Source organism: Felis catus, chromosome E2, assembly GCF_018350175.1.
Source record: "Felis catus isolate Fca126 chromosome E2, F.catus_Fca126_mat1.0, whole genome shotgun sequence".
Taxonomy (NCBI): domain Eukaryota; kingdom Metazoa; phylum Chordata; class Mammalia; order Carnivora; family Felidae; genus Felis; species Felis catus.
In genome coordinates this window covers 7487933-7507562 of record NC_058382.1, presented here as the reverse complement: position 1 = coordinate 7507562, position 19630 = coordinate 7487933, and the positions used below count along the sequence as shown (strand labels likewise).

Below are 19630 nucleotides of genomic sequence, written 5' to 3'. Positions count from 1 at the left end.
TGTCTCTCTCTGTCTCTGTCTCTCTCTCGTTCAAAAATAAATGAATAAACTTAAAAAAAAAAGAGGGGCAAATTTTCCAGTTCCTCTCAGCCTTGTTTAAAAAGCATTTTTCTTCTTCTGCCAAGGCAACTCTAAGACAAGTTCCCTAGAGCCTCCCTTTAACTAGATCCCACCCCCTCCCCACCTATTGCTACCTATGTATACATTTGCAGTTACTGTCACCCTGTAGAATCCCCCAGGAGTGCCTCCCTGGTGCACCTTGAATCCTATCCTCAGTGCTTCTTCGTTCTCCCCGATAGACCTGCATTTGCACCCAGGGAAGCTGGCATGGGGGGCGCATGCCCAGATGTATGAACACAGATGTATGCACACAGATGTATGCACACAGACCCCACATGGCAGCCCACTCACAACTAGACCTTTGCACCCAGCTGGCCTGCCCAGAGTCCACAGGCAGCCCTGTTCTGGAAGAGATACACAGAAGGAAGTGTGCAGCAATGCATACACCCAGAGATGTCTACACACGTGGGCTTGCCAGATTCTGGGACACGTTTCCAGAGAGACATCGACTCATAGACTGGCGGCTGTGGTGTCCTGGTTGTGCCTGTGGTTTGGGACATGGCAGGGCCAGGGTTCAAATCCAAGGTCTGCTCTCAATATTGTCTGTGAATTGCTTATATTCTCAGTGCCTCAGTTTCCCCATCTGTAAACGAGGGTAGTTTTTAAAAAACCCAGATTCCATGTCATTAAGTTATTTTGAGGATTAAATTAAATTCACATGAGATGCTAAAAAAAAAAAAACAAAAAAAAACGGGAGGCGCCTGGGTGGCTCAGTCGGTTAAGCGTCCGACTTCGGCTCAGGTCATGATCTCACGGTCTGTGAGTTCAAGCCCTGCGTCGGGCTCTGTGCTGACAACTCAGAGCCTGGAGCCTGTTTCGGATTCTGTGTCTCCCTCTCTCTGACCCTCCCCTTTCATGCTCTGTCTCTCTGTCTCAAAAATAAATAAATGTTAAAAAAAAATAAAAAAAAACAAATAAAAAAAGGTTCCTATTTAGTATTGTCATAATTAATACTTATATGCATTTGCTCATATACTTTTTATTTCTTTATTTTTTACCTATTTGTTTTATTTATTTATTTATTTTTTAATTATTTTTGTAAATATGAAACTTACTGTCAAATTGGTTTCCATACAACACCCAGTGCTCATCCCAACTTTTTTTTTACCTTTTTAACGTTTATTTTTGAGAGGCAGAGAGTGAGTGGAGGAGGGGCAGACAGAGAGGGAGACACAGAATCCGAAGCAGGCTCCAGGCTCCGAGTTGTCAGCACAGAGCCCGACACGGGGCTTGAACTCACGGACCGTGAGATCATGACCCTGAGCTTAAGTTGGATGCTTACCCGACTGAGCCACCCAGGCGCTCCTCTTTATTTTTTAAAAGTAAACTCTACACCCAGCACGGGGCTTGATACTCATGTGGCAGAGATCAAGAGTCACATGCTCTCCCAACTGAGCCACCCAGGCGCCCCTTACATTCTTTATAACTGCATTTGACAAGCGAGGAAATTGAGGTTCAGAGAAGGGAAATGTCCTGCCTGAGGTCACACAGCTGGGAGGTGTCAGCGTTGAGATTCAAAACCCACGTGGGTCTGAATCTAGACCCTCGCCCTCCGCCACTATGCCACTACGATGTTTGCATCCAGGAAGTGTGAGGACCTTGCCTGTTGTAGCCCCTGGGAGTGTGGAATTGCACAGAGTGCTGGACAGGGAACCGGGAGACAGAGTCCTCCGTGGTCATTTAATCCCATCCATGCAGCCATTTGTGAAACACTTACTGAGCATCTGCTGTGTGCCACACCCTGCTCTAGGCACCAGGGATCCAGCTAGGAGCAAAGCAGACAAAACCCCCAGCCTTGGGAAGGCCCAGGGTCTAGTGGAGGAGACAGATAATCACCAGATAACTATCTGTATTAGAGTCAATGCGTGTCCAAGAAGGAGGTCATGGAAGGCTCCCCCGAGGAAGTGCCCAAGTGACGTTTGAACTGAGCTCTGAAGGGTGAGTAGGTATACACCGGGTGAAGATGGGGAAGAGATGGGGAGATACTCCAGTGGGCAGGACCGTCCCATGCAGGGTCCCGGGCAGGAGGGAGTTTGGCTCATGGAGGACTGCCAAACACCTAAGCTCTAGGGGGCGGGTAGCACTTTCTTTTGTTTATTGTCGCATCCCTCCTGCTTGACACGTTGTCTGACACACTGTAAGCAGCCAATAAATATTGACTGAATGGAGGAGTGAACAAGTTCAAGAGGAAGTAGAGGAATGTATGTATGGACGGACGGACGGATGGACGGACGGATGAGTGGTGGGCTGGAGGATGCATCTATGTGGGTGGGTGGATGAAATGATAGTTGGATGGGTGAATGAATGATTCAGCGGATGGATGGATGGGTGAATGGATGAGTCAATGGATGAATTTGTATCAGTCCCTACGGATTCACACACAAATGTTCCCAGAGACACGCACACGTGTGTGTAAACAAAGGTTCACCTCTTCTGGTGCTGACCCCGGAGAGGACAAACACGGAGAAGTTGGCCACGCTGGCCAGGGCCTGTGTGGATGAGGACGCAGGGAGGCAAACCCTCTGACCAGGGCTACAGCGGGGCCCCACCCCCACTGCGGCACTGACATAATTTCTGGAATAGGAAGAAAATGCCGATTCAGGGATTTTTGTCCCAGGCTGGGAGCCAGGCCAGGGAGTGGGACAGGAGTAGCCCAAGAAGGATGAGGTGAGTGGTAGAGGGAGGCATGTGCGGCGAAGACAGACAAAGGGGACAGAGAGATAGAGAGATAACAGAGAAGCAGCGATAGGGCAATGGAGACAGAGACACTCAGAAAGCTGCAGAGACACAGAGAATAAGAGATGAACGCAGAAAGAGACACACGACGTAGAAATTCAAATTCAGACACAGGGCGAGATGAGGCAGGGTTCCAGAGACAAAAGAGGGAGAGAGAGAGACAGAGAGAGACAGAGAAATGGAGACACAGAGAGACGGAAACATACAGACCCAGATGCTCGAGGGGAGAGAGACAGAAACAGAGAGACAGACATGGAATGACACCCAAAGAGGGCAGAAAGAGGGCTTCAGAAGAGGCAGCTAAAACGAGGCTCAGAGAGGGGAAGGCATTCGCCCAAGGTTGCACAGTCTGGACGTAGCATTTGATGCTGGGTCTGTTTGACTCGAGTCCATTCCATGTTCTCTTCTTCACCCTATGTTGCCTCGTGAGGACCAAAAGGCACACAGGCAAGTGGGGTTGCGACTGCTGAGCATGGGTCACAGCGATAGGAACAGTCATTCATTTACCCACTCAACGCATCCCGGCTGGGGTGACACTGGAGAGTCAGAGATAAATTAGGAGCTTCTGGTCTACCAGGGTAGGTAGACCCCGCTCTGGAGTGACGGGGAAGAGCATTCCAGGCAGAAGGCACGGGAGGTGGAGAGTGAAAACAGGACCAAGGCGGGAAGGATTGGAGAGTGTTTGGAGGGGTGAGGTGGGAGAGGAGGGTGGGACCAGAGGGTGCAGATCTCACATGCTCATTGTCTGGGGGCACTGGGGAGCCATGGGAGGGCTGCAAGCTGGGGAGGGGCAGGTCAGCTCAGGGAGCAGAAAGACCCGTGTGGAACCCTTTGGGAAGGAATGAGGAGGGGGAGGGCAAGGGTCCAGGCAGGAGAAGACGAAGCCTGTGGGTCAGGACCGTGGGAATGGAGAGGAGAGGAAGCAGGAGAGAGAGTCCGCGGGCAGGAGAGCTGGAGCTCGAGGGGCTGTGGGGGCTTTTGTGCCTGTTGTCATGGGAATGAAAGATGTCTCCTGTCCTATAGGGATGGGGCTGGCCGCCGGAAGTGGAGAAAGACAGCCTGATGGGAGAGAAAGACATCAGGGTGACTAAAGGGAGTCAGGGCCACAGAGGAACGGGAACTGAGTCTCTTTAAGCGAGGACTGTTTTCTTTTTTAATTTTTAAAAATGTTTATTCATTTTTTGAGAGAGAGAGAGAGAGAGAGAGAGAGAGCGCATGTGCGGGGGAGGGGAAGAGAGAGAGGGAGACACAGAATCTGAAGCAGGCTCCAGGCTCTGAGCCGTCAGCCCAGAGCCCGACGCGGGGCTCGAACCCATGAAGTGTGAGATGATGATCTGACCCAAAGTTGAATGCTTCACCGACAGAGCCACCCAGGCGCCCCTAAGCGAGGAATGTTTTAACTGGCAATGACAGAGACTCAAAGGACTTCAGCATAACAGGGAATTAATTGAGTGGATGACAGCTTCAGGCATGGCTGGATCCAGGTTTCCCAATCACCATCATCAGGAATCTGTCTGCATCTCTGGTTTCTGCTTTCCTCGCCAGGCACGTTCTCTCCCCGTATGGTGATGTGATAGCCCCTGGCAGCTCCAACCTCGACTCTGACCAGCCTGGCCACCTTGCTGGAGAAAGAAAGATCTTCTTGTATCCAGCAAAAGTCCAGGGGTTGACTCTGCATTCTAGATTGGTTTTTAAGCTCGCCCCTGAAGAAATCGCTGAGAAAATCAAGGTGTCACTAGGCTAGAAAGCAGAGAATCTGTGCCTATCAGGGAGGAATAATGGGCATTCAAGGCAGAGACCATCTGGGAGTGGAGATCAGAGGAACAGAGATACAGGTAACAGAGACAGAGAGGGAAGGACAGACGGCATAACTAAGCAAGCCCAGTCTCTTCTCTCACAGTTCCTGCTGAGACCTCTGCAGACGAGAAGAAAGAGTTGCCTTAGGGACACCTGCTTGGCACCGCCCTTTTACTCCTGCACTCAGGCGCAGGCGCCCCCCCCAGACCGTTCTCCTCTGGATCCGGGAATCCAGGCTCTCTTTCCTTCCTCCCTTAGACCCAGAGGTCCAGCCCCCCCCCCCCCACGACCCCCTGCTCCTTCCTCCCTCCCAGCCAGGAGCTGGAACCGCCAGCCCCTCCCCCTCCCTCTGGAGGTACCATGGCAACCAGGTCCCCGGCCCAGCTTTCCCCCCACCCCATATAGAATCCCATTTCTGTTTGAATCTGGCCTGTGTCTAACCAGTTCCTGCGTGAGACAGGGATGAGCGGAGGGCAAGTGGGACCAGAAAAGGGATGACAGAGGGCAGGGGAGCCAGTTATGAGAGAAGAGAGATGGAGAAAGGAGGCTGGGGAGAGGTGGGGAGAGAGGTAGGGAAACAGAGAGGTAGGCTTGGAGAGAGGCAGACTCTGAAGAGGGCCGGAGGGCTGGGGAGATGGTGGGGAAACTAGCCGAGGAGTCCAGGGGGATGCAGGGAGAGACGGGGGGAGAAGTGGGCGGGAAGAGGGCAGAGAAATCAAGGGAAAGAGTGGAGGAGAGATGGGGAGAGATCAGGGGGAAGAGATGGGGAGAGAGTAAAAGCGGGAGGGTGGTGGAGACATGGGGAGAGAAAGAGGACCTGGGAGGGAGAGAGGCGGGGAGAGGCAGAGTCCCAAGGAGATCTGGAGAGACAGAGGAAGACACGGGAAAGTGGCAGAGAAGGAACCGGGGCACACAGCATTTGGAACTCGTTGGGTTCCCAGAGGTTAGGGGAATCCCCATTCCTGTGTGGTCTCAGCCTTCCAGCTCTTCCATGGTTTTCCCCCGGGGCTTCAAAGAGAAGAAGGAGGAGGCGGCCGTGGAGAGAAGGAGCTGGAGTGGGTGGGCGAGTCAGGGTTCTTCTCCCCATCCTCCTGAGACATGCCTCACCCGCCTTCCCAGGATGCAGCAACAGGTGGAGACCCTGTGCTCCTCCACCGCCGGCAACCCCAGCATGCACAGGGAGGCAGGTACTGAGCCTTGTGAGTGCGTGTGTGTGTGAGTGTGTGTGTGTGTGTGTGTGTGTGTGTGTGTGTGTGTGTGGGTGGGTGTGTGTGTAGGCAGGGGGGATTTCCTTCGTCCGTACACTGTGTGGTAACGTTGGCCTGCAGTGTGGCCTTAAGCGAGTCACTGGCCTACCAGAGAGCCATCCCAGACTCTGATGTTGACCAGATTCCTGGGTGGCACCCTTTGGCCCTTAGATCACATGTCTCATGAACCTTTGCGGTTCCCTGGCCGATGGTCTGGACCCAGAACTACATTCCCCATGAGCCTCTGGGGCCTTAACAACGCTTCTGAGGCTGTGGTCTCCCTAGGTGCTCTGCCCTGGTCCCTCACGCTCCCCTTTTCTCCCTCACTGAGCTCAGCAGCTAACCCCAAAGCCACTCCTCCTCCGTCCTGCTCACCTTCAGTGGTCCCACTGCCAACATGGCCAGTGGGCTAGACCCCAGATACTGCCCACCCCCCACTTCCGCCCACAGCCTTTGGTCCCCAGCCCCATCTTCCTGCCTTTCCATCCCCACAGCCCCAGCTCAGGTCTTGTCCTCTTCCTCTTTCCCTACCTAACTCCCGGTCTCTGGTTTCTCTCCTCAAGCCCATCCCCCATTTGGCTCCTGGGGGGTCATCTGACTGCCAGCACTGACCCTGTCCCTCCTCTGCTTACACACCCCCTTCCTTCTCCAACACTTCTGGGATGGAGTCCCAGCCCCTCAGCCTCAGACCCTGGGTGGTGGGCCACAAGCTGACAACTTCAGGCTCATGCTCCAGGGCTCCCTACTTGCCCCCTACACACGTCATTCACTCATTCATTCATTCATTCATTCACTCAATCAATATGTATTGAGGACGCATTTGGCTAGCATGTAATAAAAATTGGACTTAGTGTAGAAGAAAGAATAGGAGAGCCACCATCACTCAAAAGGAAGCCTGGAAGTGGGGTGGGGTTTGGGTTTGGTGGAGTCAGTAGCTCAATGATGTCATTGAAAACCCAGCTTTTATTTCCCTGTGTTTTAGTCCGGGATGTGTCTCCCTTGCACACCAGCCTGCTTACCTCATGGCCACAAAATGGCTGCCACAGCTCCAGGCATCACTTGCAGAGGGTTGTCCGTCTTAAGAGCCCCCACATGATCCCTCCTCACGTCTTTTTGGCCAGCACTCAGTCACCCACTCACTCTTGTCTCGACCCCCGGCAAAAAGATTATCATGATTATTTTAGTCAGCGGTCCTCAACTCTGGCCCTACATAAGGTGGGAGGATTTAAAACCAAAACATCTATACCCAAACCCGCTTCAGATCCAACTTAACCAGAATCTCTAGGACTTGGGTCCTTGCACCCATAGTTTTTGAATGCTTGCCAGGTGATTACAACAAACGGTAAGAGTTGCAAGGCATTGGTTCAAACTGGATGGGATGCCTTCGGAGAAAGGAGAGTGGGGAGCCTCCCCTGAGCTGCGTGGACAAGGGGTGGACACTTCTCAAACGGGGGGAAGAAGGATGGGAATGGCCGAGTGGGCGTCTTTTCCGGGCGTCAGCTACAAGAGCCTACTCTGTGCCACGTGCGCAGACATCCTCGTGGCAAAGCAGGTGCGTTTCTGTCCTCAGGTCTCTTTTAGTGTCTTTGAAGGCCTCTTTTCCTTTGGAGATCGCTGCCCCACATCATCTCTAATCTGGACTGAGGCACCCGCCTGACAAATATAATTTATGTTTGGCTCCAGAAAAGTTGAGTGGAACTGAGTTGACGAGTTGGCCAGTTTTGTAGATCAATATTTGTTCATGTCAGCTTTGTGGCTTTCTTGGTGTTACTTTGGGACGAGTGACACTTTTTAACTTACCAGGTTGGCATCGGCCGACAGAAAGCCGGTGGCGGGACGCCTGGGTGGCTCAGTCAGTGAAGCGTCTGACTCTTGATTTCAGCTCAGGTCATGATCTCATGAGAGATCATGAGATCATTTGTGAGATGGAGTCCCACGTAGAGCTCTGTGCTGACACGTAGAGCTTGCTTGGGATTCTCTCTCTCTCTCTCTCTCTCTCTCTCTGGCTCTCTGCCCCTACCCCACTCACACTCTCTCTGTCTCTCTCTCAAAATAAATAAATGAAAGAGCTCTCTCTCTCTCTGGCTCTCTGCCCCTACCCCACTCACACTCTCTCTGTCTCTCTCAAAATAAATAAATGAAAGAGAGAAAGAAAGAAAGAAAGAAAGAAAGAAAGAAAGAAAGAAAGCAAGCAAGCCCGTGGGTCCCAAGCGCTTTGCCTATGGTGCCTAATGAATGAAATGACCCAGCCTGTTCTCATGCAAAGAGGGCGGACATGAAATACACCATCTCACAAATAATTAATAACCTACAAATGAATAAGTGCTTCTTAGCTTGGGGCTGAAGAGAAGTCTGAGAAGTTCCTGCGGATGGCCATGTTCTCTTGTGCTTAAAGACCTTAGCCCCTGGTGGTCCTCTGCATAGACATCTTTTTCCTGCCATTTCTTTATTTGGCAAGCTCCTCCTTATCCCCAGGTCTTACTGTAGACATTACCTCCTCCGAGAAGCCTCCCCTGATTGCCCCTAGACTGGGCTTCCCTTTCACCTTGTGACACCGCCACCGTAGCTCGTATTGCCCTTTGCACTGACTGCTTCCCCCACCAGACTGGGACCTTTTGGAGGGTAGAGCACATTGTCTAGACGAGAGTGGAGGACAGACAGCAGACTGGGGAGACTGAGAACACAGAGTCTGGATCCAGACGCCTAGATTTTTATCCTGATTCTATCACTTACGGCTGCGTGACCTTGGGCAAGTCACGTAATCTTTCTACGCCTCCGTGTCATCAGAAGGTAGTCGTGAGGATGCAGTGGAAAACACGTTTGAAAGTGGTTGGTTTTTTATTTTATTATTTTTTTTAAAGTAAGCTCTATGCCCAATGTGGGGCTTGCACTCAAAACCCCGAGATCAAGAATTGCCATTCTCTCCCGACTGAACCAGCCAGATGCCCCGAGTGCTTGGCTTTTTAAAAGGGATTGTAAACATATATGGGGCGCCTGGCTGGCTCAGTTGGTTAGGCGCCCGACTCTTGGTTGCGGCTCCGGTCATGATCTCACGGTTCACGAGTTCAAGCCCCGCATCAGGCTCTGTGCTGACAGCGCAGAGCCTGCTTGGGATTCTCTTTCTCTCCCTCTCTCTCACTCTGCCCTCCCCCTGCTCTCTCTCTCTCTCTGTCTCTCAAAATAAATACATTAAATAAAAAAAATAAATAAAAAGGCCTATAAACATATAGCTATTATTGTTTTTTTTAATTTTTTTTTAATGTTTATTTATTTGTGAGACAGAGAGAGACAGAGCATGAGCAGGGGAGGAGCAGAGAGAGAGGGAGGCACAGAATCTGAAACAGGCTCCAGGCTCTGAGCTGTCAGCACAGAGCCCGACGCGGGGCTCGAACTCACAGACCACGAAATCATGACCTGAGCCGAAGTCGGCCGCTTAACCGACTGAGCCACCCAGGCGCCCCTATTATTGTTATTCCATGGATGGATCTGTAGGGATCGCGGTGTTGGAGGGGTGAAGGGGAGGCCAGTATAGCTTGGAGAAGTCAACAGGGGTTACCGCATGCAGGGCCCGCGCTTCCCAAAGGGGATCTTGCTAAAATGCAGATTCTGATCCCATAGGTCTGGGGTGGACCCCACAATGCTGTGTCTCAAACAAGGTGCGGCTCTCCAGATCACGCACTGAGGCGCAAGTCCCCGCCTCGGGGAGGACTTTATTCTGAAGGCGAGAGAAAGCCGCTGGTGGTTTGTGAGCGAGGGGCGCTGAGATGGAAAGATCGTCCCAGCTGCCCTGCGCAAACAGATGGGAAGGTGGAGGATGGGGACCAGAGAAGGGGATTTCCGATGGTACAAGCTGAGCTATGTCAACACCCCGAAAGTCAAAGACCGCCAGGAGCATAGCTGTGACATAGCGTGTGCTGGAGACAGCCTGTCCCTGCTCGCAAGAGCCGATTGTTAAGGTTTGCAAGCTGGTTGTTAAAACCGTGGGGAGCATGAAATTGGTCATGGTGGGTATATTGACAGCGTGAAAACTGGCAAATGCTACAATCTGTGTGTGTGTGAGAGAGACAGAGAGACAGAGAGACAGGGAGCGTGACATTAATGAAACATTTGAGAGCGAGAAAGAGATTAATTAAACATTTACCAGCACACCACTGAGTTTATTGGCTTGTACCGAGGGAGTCCCTAACACACCGAATGCCCTAGGAGGGGCTGTTAGGTTAGGTGACTTTGGGAGCCCTCGGGGGAGCAGGCTTGGGATGCTGGCAGGAAGTGGAGGCAAGTCTGTGACGCAGGAGGAATGAACGGCGCTAACACCGTGGGCGGGAACGAAGCAGCATCAGCTCTGAACCAAGCGGAGGCTCTTTGGTCATTTTTGTGGTTCGGGCGGTGTTCATGTTCTGTCGTGTTGAGACGAGGCTCCGGAGTGGCCTTATTTTTATCTCGGCCTGCGCTGGTCACAGAGAGGCCTCGGCTGACGTTGGTGCTCCGTGAAATTGTTTATGGCCAGCAGGAGCGTGATCAGCGTCACGACCTGCTCTCTGTTCGGCTACCCCAACAAAGAGACACCCCCAAACGCAATGGCGTTAAGACGAGAGCGCGACAGGGGATCGGGCGGTCCCGCTTGCTGGGACATCCCAGCCGCATGAGATGACGCGGGGACCCGGGTTCCCGCCGCATTGTTGCTCTAGCCTCGCGGAAGCTGGCTTGTCGCTACGGTCACGCTTCCGTCCGAGGGAAGGGGCAGCGAGTCCAACACAGGAGCCCAAAGTTGCACCCCTCCCTCCCCCAACACCGTCGGCGAGAACTCGCTCGCATGGCCACACGCGGCCGCGAGGGATGCTGGGAACTGAGGTCTCTAGTTGGGCGGCTGTGTGCCGGGGAAAACCCGAAGACTGCGGAGGAAGGGGAAAACGGATTATGGGGGACAACTAGCGGTTGGCCACAAGACAGACCAGTTAGTCGAGGGAGGGGTCGCCTAGAAGGGCCGATCGGCGGCTGTTGTCGGTCTGGTTGGCCTCAGGAGGCCGGTTCTGAGACGGTGAGAACAACCACACACCGGGTTCGCATGGTGTTGGGGGTGCTGCGGAATGGGAAGCAAAACCGGGCGAGTCCCTCCCTCCCTCTTCCTCCTGCCTTGCAGGCCCTCTCTAGCGCCCCCTGTAGGCAGAGCCTAACGGGAACCCAGCAGTCGGAGCAGAGCAGGGGTTAGGAGAGTCCCCGCCCGGGGATCACGGACGGGGTGGATGCAGTGGGGCGTTGGGAGCTGAGAGTCAATAAATAGCCCGGTAACTGGCATAAGAGCCATTCGGGAATGGTACGGACAGCATTCGGGGAAGCCCGCGGAAGCCGAATAACGTCTGAGGGGTGCGCAGGGCGGCTGACACCCGGTCTCCATCCCCAGGAGCCTTCCTTGTGGACATTGAGACCCTAGAGGAGACGCAGACTCGGAGCCTGGGCAGGCCTGTCAGATCCTCGTGAGTGGCCCCTGGTCTCATGACTTCTGATCTCAGCGCCCCCTGGGGGGCGATGACAGCCCCCTCCCTGACCGCCGAGGTCCCTGCCCGCTCGCTCTCTCCCCAGGAAGCAGTACCTGCGTCAGGTCATTGCAGAATACGAGGCGCTGGACCGAGAGCTACCATGCCTCCGGAGGTTTCCCACACCACCCGCTGCCCAGCCTCTCTGTCTGTGCATGGAGACCTCAGTGAGTGGCCCCCTGCCCCTGGGACCCCAGGCCCCCAGTCTCTGCACAGCTTGGGTGGGACGATAGAAAGGGAACAGGCTCAGAAATGAGGTGGGCAGGGCTTCAATCTAGGCTCTGCAGCTGGCCAGCCGTGGGCTCGGCACAGGACAGGTCGCTAAAAATTGATTATGAATTTGTCAAAGGGTCAGACGTCACATTTGTGACCTGGGATTTGATGACCTGGGAGGGGCAGAGAGAGCGGGAGAACGAGGGGCAGAGAAGGGCTGAGACTGAAAGGCAGGTGTCCTAGGGGCACCTGGGTGACTCGGTTGGTTAAGTGTCCGACTTCGGCTCAGGTCATGATCTCACGGTTTGTGAGTTCCAGCCCCGCGTTGGGCTCTATGCTGACAGCTCAGAGCCTGGAGCCTGTTCAGATTCTGTGTCTCCCTCTCTCTCTGCTTCTCCCCTGCTCACGCTCTGCCTCTCTCTCACTCTCTCAAAAATAAACATTAAAATTTTAAATTAAAACAAACAAAGGAAGGCCAGTGACCTGCTAATCGATCCTATGCAATTCTGTTAAGTTTGCAAATACAGCAGAGACTCAAGATGAAACCCATGTCTTGGGCAGATTCGGTGAACGGGTCATTCCTGGTACAAATGCTTTGGCAATCGCTGCCCATCGGTCAGCAGAGGTATCTGTTAGGTTCTCGCTCAAAAGTTACCTGACAAGAGCTGACCTTCATGGGACGCTTCCCGTGTTTCAGGCACTGGTCTCAGACGCACTCCCTCAGGTGATCTGTGTGACTTTACCCCAACACAGAGATTGTTGTCCTTGTTCTAGGAGCTCATTCCGAGCCCCTCCCTCCTCTTCTTTGTGGCTTTGGACAGGGGACCCCGCCTCCTCCTCACATACATGGCACAGCTTGCCTTCCTGGTGGTGACCGATGTCACGATGTCACCCTATTCTCTCAGCAATTTTATATGTTCTGATGATGGGATATCACCTTCTGGATGGTAATCTCACGCTAAAAACGTGGTTAGTGATCAATATGTTTCTGAATGGCGAGTCAAACCCCCTAGGACCCTTATTGTTATTATTATTATCGTTTGCAACCGGACATTCCTTAAAATGCTGAGAGGAACATAAACGGAAACGTGTATAACTTAAATCCTTGCGGGATCTTTAAGAGCCGCTAAAAGTCGGCTCTCCAGCGCAGGTTGCTGAAAAAGGTTTTGGTAGATTGGTAAAGTTGACCAAATTGGCGAATTATTTAAGCCAACTTCTCATTGACTACTGGCAAATCCGCCTGGTGAGAACTGATATTTTTGGAGAATGACCTAGCATGACAGTTGATGCTTTTCTACCTGAGAGATGCCTGTTCTCCCGGGTCTGACTAGAGCGATAGGCTCCCGAGATAGAGTGTGAAGCTTGCCCCTCAAATGTCCCCGGGGATTCTGGCAGGTTCTACAGGTGGGTCTAAGGTGGGGGCTTCCGGAACCTTGCTGCCCACGAGTGTCACATGCTGAGGCGCTCTCTCCTGACTCCTCCAGCCCCAGGAGGACTTTACCCATCTGGAGGTGCTGGAGGCTCTGGAGGCCGAGTTCCCCGGAGCCATGGAGAGCGGGCGCGTGGCCAGTATCCGTTTTGAAAATACGAACGTCATCTGTGGGACGGCGGGGTGCCGGGACAGGTGAGTTTGTGGCGGATCCCAGGCTGGGAGCGACCGGGAAGGGCCTGGCGGCTGGGAGCAGGTTGCGCGGCCTGGAGTGGAGGAGGTGAGGGGTGTGGCCTAGGGAGGTGGAGGGAGGGGCGGAGCCAGAGCCAAGGCGCCGAGTCCCACTCGGGGCCGGGAAGGGAAGGAGAGCAGGACTGAGTCTGGAAGCACCGGATTTGGGTGCGGCTGGTGGTGAAAGTGCGGGACGGCGGGGCAGAGTGTGAGAACCGGGAAGGGGAGGAGCCGAGAGTGAGCGCAGGGCGGGGGCAGGGCCAGGTGAGATCAGAGAGCAGGTGGGATCTGGAGTGAGGAAATGGACTTCGAGGGACCCACGTGGTGACCTGGACGGATAAAACCGAGGCGTGGGGTCGGAGCCTGGGAAGGCGGCTATGAGGGGGCGGAGCCTGGGCCGAGCACATTGAAAGAGTGGGGCCACGAGTGATCGGGTGGGCAAGGGACCTGGAGGGTCGGGTTGGGGGCGGGACCGGGAGAAACCTAAATCTGGGGACGCGCCTGAGACTCACTGAGGGGGCGGGACTGGACAAAGAAAGGGGCGGGCCCTGGAGCGGCGGATCGAAAAGACGGGGAGCCTCGACAGACGACGACCAGGGGACAGAGTTAGATTGAGAGAAGACGGGACCTAGAACGACCCATGCGAGGGTCGAAGTCCGGGTGGACCTCGGCGAGAGGTCAGGGCTGTCGAGGGGTTTCGGGACAGAGTGACGGGATGAGGAGCCCGAGTGGGTAAACGAACAGGGACCAGGCAGGGACCACCAGCGATTCCCTTCGGTCTCCGCCCCGTCCCTGTCCTCTTGGCCCCACCCCTCGCAGGTGGCTCATCACGGTCGCGGACTTCCAGACCCGCTCGCGTCTGCTGCGCTGCGGCCTCCGCCTCCGCGGGCTCGAGCACCCGCTGGTGCGCCACGACGAGCTGCTGCTGGCCGATTACCGCCTGCACCTGCGCCGCTCCCTGGTCCGGCGGCGCATGCTCGAGGCCCTGGGGGCGGAGCCGACCGCGGAAGTCTAACGCTCGGGGGGCGGGCCCCGGCTGCGCTTGCACGCCGCCCAGCTGGCTCGGGCTACCCACCCAGAACCCCCGAGGGTAGGGGGCGTTGCCTCCCCAGGAAGGAGGCGGGGCCGGCTCGAGGGGGGTGGATACTGTGAGTTTAATTATAAAGAATGACCTGGTACAAAAGCCATTTCTCTCTGCAAAATCTTGGTGGGGAGTCAGGGCGAGGGAGGTGACGGGGGGGGGGGATGGGGGGGTAGGGATGAACCCCCGTAATATAATCCCGCCTCCCTCATCTTCCCCCGGTCCCTGCAAACGGACGCCTGGGTCCCGATCCCTTGAGGGATGAACTGAGAGGCTCGCGAGAGGGAAGACCCGGGTGGGCGCCGGGGGCTTTCAACCCATGCCAATCCCTGTCTCAGCGAGAACCTGACGTCCTCATCCTCCCCCCTCCTTTTTTCTTCTCCCACCCCCCTTGGAAGACAATTCTCGGGCTTTTATTTCAGGTTTTTTTTCTGGATTTTTTTTTTTTTGTTGTTGTTGTTGTTGGTGTGTGTGTGTGTTCTAGGGTTTTTTTTTTTTTTTGTATTTTGTATTTTCATTATTGTTCCTCTTTTTGCTTTATCCTCTCCACCCCGCGCTGCCCCATCCAGTCCCTTCCCCACCCCCCACCCCGACCTCTCCTCCCCCCTCCCCACCCCCTACACCCTCCCCAACCCCGCGGCACCCATCCAGAATGAACAAGCCCTTGATAGACGGGCGCCGCGCAGGCCCCCTGCGGACGGGGGGCATCCGACAAGGGGGAGGGGGCGGGTAGGGGCCCAGCGCGACCTCTGCCCCCCTCCTTGCCATCCCTCCCCCCTCCCACGACCCTCCCACATGGTTCCCCGCAGATCCCTGACGTGGTGAGGGGAGAGGGCTGCAAGCACCCTCCCCCCATGGACGGAGCGCCCCCCCCTGGGGGGTAGGGGGCAGCAGAGGGGGAATGGGCTTGGGGAAAGGAGGGGGAGCTCCCTTCTTTGGCAGCTGAACATGGGGGGGACCTGAGGGCGATGCCCTCCCCCCTTTACCCACAGTAGGAGAGGGGGCTTCTCAGGGGAAGGGGTGGCTTAAAGTTCCCAAGCCCCAGGAATAAAGGGAGTGGGGGTGGGGGAGCGTGCAGGAAGGAACAGCCATGCTGGAGGGAGAGGGAGTTTCTCTGAGAGAAGGAAGGGTCGGGGCGGGGGGGGGGGGGGGGGGGGTCTTCGTGCAAAATGGATGGAGAGATGGTCCAGGAAGAACTAGGAAGAGCGAGACGAGAGAGGGTGTGCAAGAAGTCACAGACTGGAGCAGGGAGAAGAGGAAGAATGGAGGCCACAGTGAGCAACAAGGGGGCTTGCCTAGGGTCTTCTCTGGCCAGAAGGAGAAAGGAGTGTGGAGAGGGAAGAAAATAGGCAGGGTCAGAAGGTCTGCACGAGCTGTTCCTCCACAGGAACGAGAAGTAAGGATGCTCGGACAAGCGGGGATAGCCCAGCCCCAGAGTGTGCGGACGGAGACACGTGTGCAGAAGGAGCGAGGTGGTAGGGTTCCCCCGGGGAGATGGAAAAAGTCACCCAGGAGCCGGCGAGGACAAGCAGACATTGGAGAATGAGTGTGCAGCAAAGCCACGGCGTGCAGGAACATCGTCAGAGGAAGGACCCGGCTTCGCGAGGGCAGTGAGAGCGCTGCAGAGGCTGTGTGCAAGAGTGAGGGTGGGAGAAAGTGCACCAAAGAGAATGAAGCAGGACAGAGATCTGGAAAAGAAGGGTGCAAGGGAACGGGGCGGGGGGCGGGGGCTGGCTGGCGAAGAGGAAGGGAATGAGCATTTGAAAGACAAGCAGTTCCTGGGGGGGGGGGCGGCAGGTGTACGAGATGTGCAAGAAATGACGGTGTGAGAAGGGGGGGGCAGGGAGGTGCAGGGGAGTGTCCCTGCAACAGGGACAGGCAGGTCGAGTAGAGATGTGGGGGTTCAAGAAGGGGCTAACGCTTAAAGAGAATGGATGGAAGCGTGTCAGGAAAAGTGCACGGGATAGCAAGTGTGCAAAAGCTGAACAAAGGCAGGTGTGCTCCGGAGGATAAGTATGCGTGCACAGAGTGTGGGAGGGGGTGGGGGAAGGGGTGTCCCAAGTGTGTCTGCAGCAAGGGTTTAGAGATTTTCAGAAGTGAGGTGTGCACGGGAGGGCACCAAGGACGAGAGTCTGAGAGAGTAAAGGTATGGAATGAGGCAGAAGAGAAGTAATGCAATGTGGGCTGGGGAAAGGGGGGGGGGTGGGTGTTTGAGCGCTGAGAGGGCCTCGCGAGCCAGAAGCGAAGGCGGAGTGTGCAAGACAGCGAGAGGGCAAATTTGTGCAAAATTGTAGCCCGGGGAGAAGAGGGAGGCAAGCAGGCGTGCAAAGGGGCGTGCAAGAGGCCGGGGTGGGGGGCTGCTGTGTGTGTGTGCTGGGGAGGGGGGAGGGTGGGGAGAGCCCAGGGGCCTGGAGAGGGGGGGAAGGGTTGTTAGAGGAGCGGCAGGTGGTGGAATCTGAGGGCACCCCCTTCCCCTGCGGCCGGGGACAAACCCCATCCAATCAGGCTCAGGGCTGACCCCCTATGGCTCTGTCTGTTCCCCCTCCCCAGAACTGACCCTTCCCTCCTTCTCCATCCCCCTCTGCGATTTCCTCCATCACCCCCCCCCCCCCACTGCTCCCTGCTTCACACACAGTCTTGTGTCAGCTGCCCCCTCCTGTGAGGTGCAAATGTCTGGCCGGGGATCTGGCCACCCGGTGACCTCCGGCCTTGGGAGACGAGGGCAGGGCAGGGCGCAGTTCTAGCAGAGTCCCCGGCCCAGGGGGAGATAATGACGGTCAGGGGTCAGAGGTCAAGAGGCCAGTAGGCTCAAGGGTTCTGTGGACGGGCTGGTCCGTCCAGGCCAGCCATCACCTCTCCAGGAAAAATTTGAGAGCCCGGTCGATGTTCATGCGGTGGCCCACCCTGGTCACGCCCAGATCGACGTAATCCTCCTTGGTCAAGGCGGGCAGATGGGAGCCATCGATCTCGTGGTCCAGGAACTGTGCTCGGTGCTCAGCCAAGCCCAGCCACTCGAGCCAATCAGCCACGTCGAACTTGGTCCAGAACCCCAGAGGTTTAGCGCCGAAGGGCTTGTCCGGGGGCAGCGAAAGCAGGCGGGTTGGTGAGAGGGAGCGGGAGGCCCCTGACAAGGCTCCACCAAGCCCCCCGGACATCCCGGGGTGTGGCGGCACAAAGACGGGGGCGAAAGGGTCGGCGGAGCCTCCTGCCCCTCCGGTTGGGGAGCCACGGATGTCAAAGAGGCCCGGGTACAAGGGTCCAGAAGGCAGGATGGGCAGGGACGAGGGCCTGGGCGCAGGGCTGACCTTGTGCTCCGAGGCGGGCAGCAGTGAGGGGCTGGGGGCCCGGCGGAGCAGAGGCGGCCGCATCTCGAACTCCACGCCCTGGAGGTGGCGGGTGGACGTGGAGGAGGAGGCTGAGGGTGACGTGGCCCCCGGGGCTGCAGCGGCGGAAGGGGAGACCCCAGTTCCCGTGGGGAGTGGCGGCAGAGGTGGTTTGGGCCAGTTCTGAAACAGGCTGCTGACGGGTTTGGAGAGGAGCGAGGGCTGGGAGTCTTCGGAGAGTCTGGAATGTGACAAGGGGGCAGGGGTGGAGGCAGGGGGTTTGGAGGGCAGTGGCGGGGTGGGAGAGAGGCAGGGGTCAAGACACAGGGGAGAGAAGAAGAGACACCGGAGCCAGGGCGGAGAGATGGGAAGAGACAGAAGGGGCGACGGGGGCAAGACGGATGGCAGGACAGAAGTGAAGGGAGAGAAGGACGAGAGGTCAGGGAGAGGGTGACAGTCAAGAGAGATGAAAGAAAAAGAGACATTAAGTGCTAATAGTAATAATCGCCACCACTCACTGATGCTCACGTGTGCCAGGCATTGTTCCAAGTGCTTTACAGATCGCATCTCAGTTTATTCCCCAGGACAACCCTGATGCAGGTTACTATTATTATCAACAGCACAGAGAGGTTAAGCAACTTGCCTAAGGACACACAGCCAGGAAGTGGCAGAGCCCGGTTATATGGCACCGAAGTCTGAGCTCTTAACCACTACTCTATACTGCCTTTTGGGGGTATGGCCAGTCACAGCAGAGTGGAAGACAGGGAGACGGTGAGAGGGGAACAAAAAGAAGGTGAGCGTTCAGGGGAGAGAGATGGAAGGGGACAGGGGACAGAGAAAGGGGGGGAGAGATGAGGAGAGGGAGATGAAAGAGAGAAGAAACAAGGGGAGAAAAAGGTTCCCCTCATCCCTTTCGCTCCCTTCGGGGACAGTCCTGCCTCAGGGCCTTTGAACTGGCCTAGCTCACTTCCCCCCAGGTGGCCATGTGATCTGCTCCCTCCCGTCCTCTAGTTTCTGTTCTTCTAGCTGGTTATTTGAGAGGCCTTCTCTAACCGTCCCCCATCCCTGCCTCCTGGGGGGGGGGGGCAAGGGACAAGCTCCCTGAGGGCCAGGCTCCACCTGTCCTGTCCACTGTGGGGTCCCCGTCACCCAGAAGGGCACCCAGCACATATAGCAGGTGATAATCAGTGAGGCACCTGTCGACTAAATACAGCGTCCTCTCCTCTACCCGGAATACTTAAAAAGAATCAACAGGTTGCCCTGGGATCTCAAAGGCCTGGTAAAACCACATTCAACCATCGCCAAAAGGGCATCGGACCCTCGGAGTTCGAGTGAGCTCTGCAGATGGACAAGGGCAAGGGTTGGATTAAGAAACCTCTCGTCACTCCCTCCGTGGGCCCAATTCAGGAATGTGACTCCACTTTCCCCAAGACTAGGAGCTCCCAGGGACGAACTGAGCTCATTAGTTCGAACGAGCTCGAACTCGGTGGTGACCCTAGCTAAGCTAGCTGCCTTGGGAAACTTGAGCACGATCCCGCAGTTGTCCGGTTTTACTCGCTGGGCTCTGGTGAGAGGCCCCTCCCCCCCCCTCTCGTGTTCTAACCACAGCCCACAAGCGATCGTCTCAAAAACCCTTTTAGGTGGGTACTCTCCCGTCCCCCTTCTACGGAGGGGTGGACGCCTTTGCCTAAGGTCACGCAGTTGGGAGTCGGGGGCTGAGACCCAAGCCCAAGAAGCCGGGCTCCAGGACCACACTCCAAACACGCTGCCCCCTAAAAGCATCTCATCTTGAGCCGCACCGGGTTCAAGGGACTCGAAGACTTCAGGGACTGTCAGAACTGACAACCCACCATGATAACGAGACATCGGCAAGTCGTGCTCTGGTCTCTTTTGTCAGTAACTTTTTTTGTTCCTCATGG

At 55.7% G+C, this 19630-nt stretch overlaps 2 protein-coding genes across 11 annotated transcripts in view; one reads left to right on the top strand and one right to left on the bottom strand.

Annotated features, from left to right (window-relative positions):
* The first annotated feature begins 5038 nt into the window (after positions 1 to 5038).
* Positions 5039 to 14946, top strand: CE2H19orf81 (chromosome E2 C19orf81 homolog). Of its 7 annotated transcripts, none has more exons than XM_045046270.1 (6): positions 5039 to 5126; positions 5773 to 5840; positions 11302 to 11374; positions 11481 to 11601; positions 13132 to 13271; positions 14127 to 14941. In XM_045046270.1, exons 1-6 carry the CDS (start codon positions 5116 to 5118, stop codon positions 14320 to 14322), a joined length of 609 nt encoding a protein of 202 aa, XP_044902205.1. In that variant the 5' UTR covers positions 5039 to 5115; the 3' UTR covers positions 14323 to 14941. The 7 variants fall into 7 exon arrangements, with proteins under 7 accessions (XP_044902205.1, XP_044902206.1, XP_044902207.1 ...); XM_045046271.1 differs by having other exon boundaries at positions 5055 to 5130; positions 14127 to 14942; XM_045046272.1 differs by having other exon boundaries at positions 5062 to 5104; positions 14127 to 14942.
* A 225-nt stretch (positions 14947 to 15171) lies between these two features.
* SHANK1 (SH3 and multiple ankyrin repeat domains 1) overlaps positions 15172 to 19630 on the bottom strand; it is a 45604-nt gene continuing 41145 nt past the window's right edge. For all 4 annotated transcript variants that reach the window (XM_045046180.1, XM_045046179.1, XM_045046182.1 and 1 more), the window contains one exon: positions 15172 to 17952. In XM_045046180.1, the coding sequence (XP_044902115.1) occupies positions 17238 to 17952 (715 nt within the window). In that variant the 3' untranslated portion in view covers positions 15172 to 17237. The remainder of the gene's footprint in view (positions 17953 to 19630) is intronic.

Coding starts and splice junctions, on each gene's coding strand:
- CE2H19orf81 (XM_011289752.4), top strand. CDS start 5,645: ATGGTTTTCCCCCGGGGCTTCAAAGAGAAGAAGGAGGAGGCGGCCGTG. Junction 11,602..13,131: donor GTCTGTGCATGGAGACCTCA/GTGAGTGGCCCC, acceptor TGACTCCTCCAG/CCCCAGGAGGACTTTACCCA. Junction 13,272..14,126: donor ACGGCGGGGTGCCGGGACAG/GTGAGTTTGTGG, acceptor CACCCCTCGCAG/GTGGCTCATCACGGTCGCGG.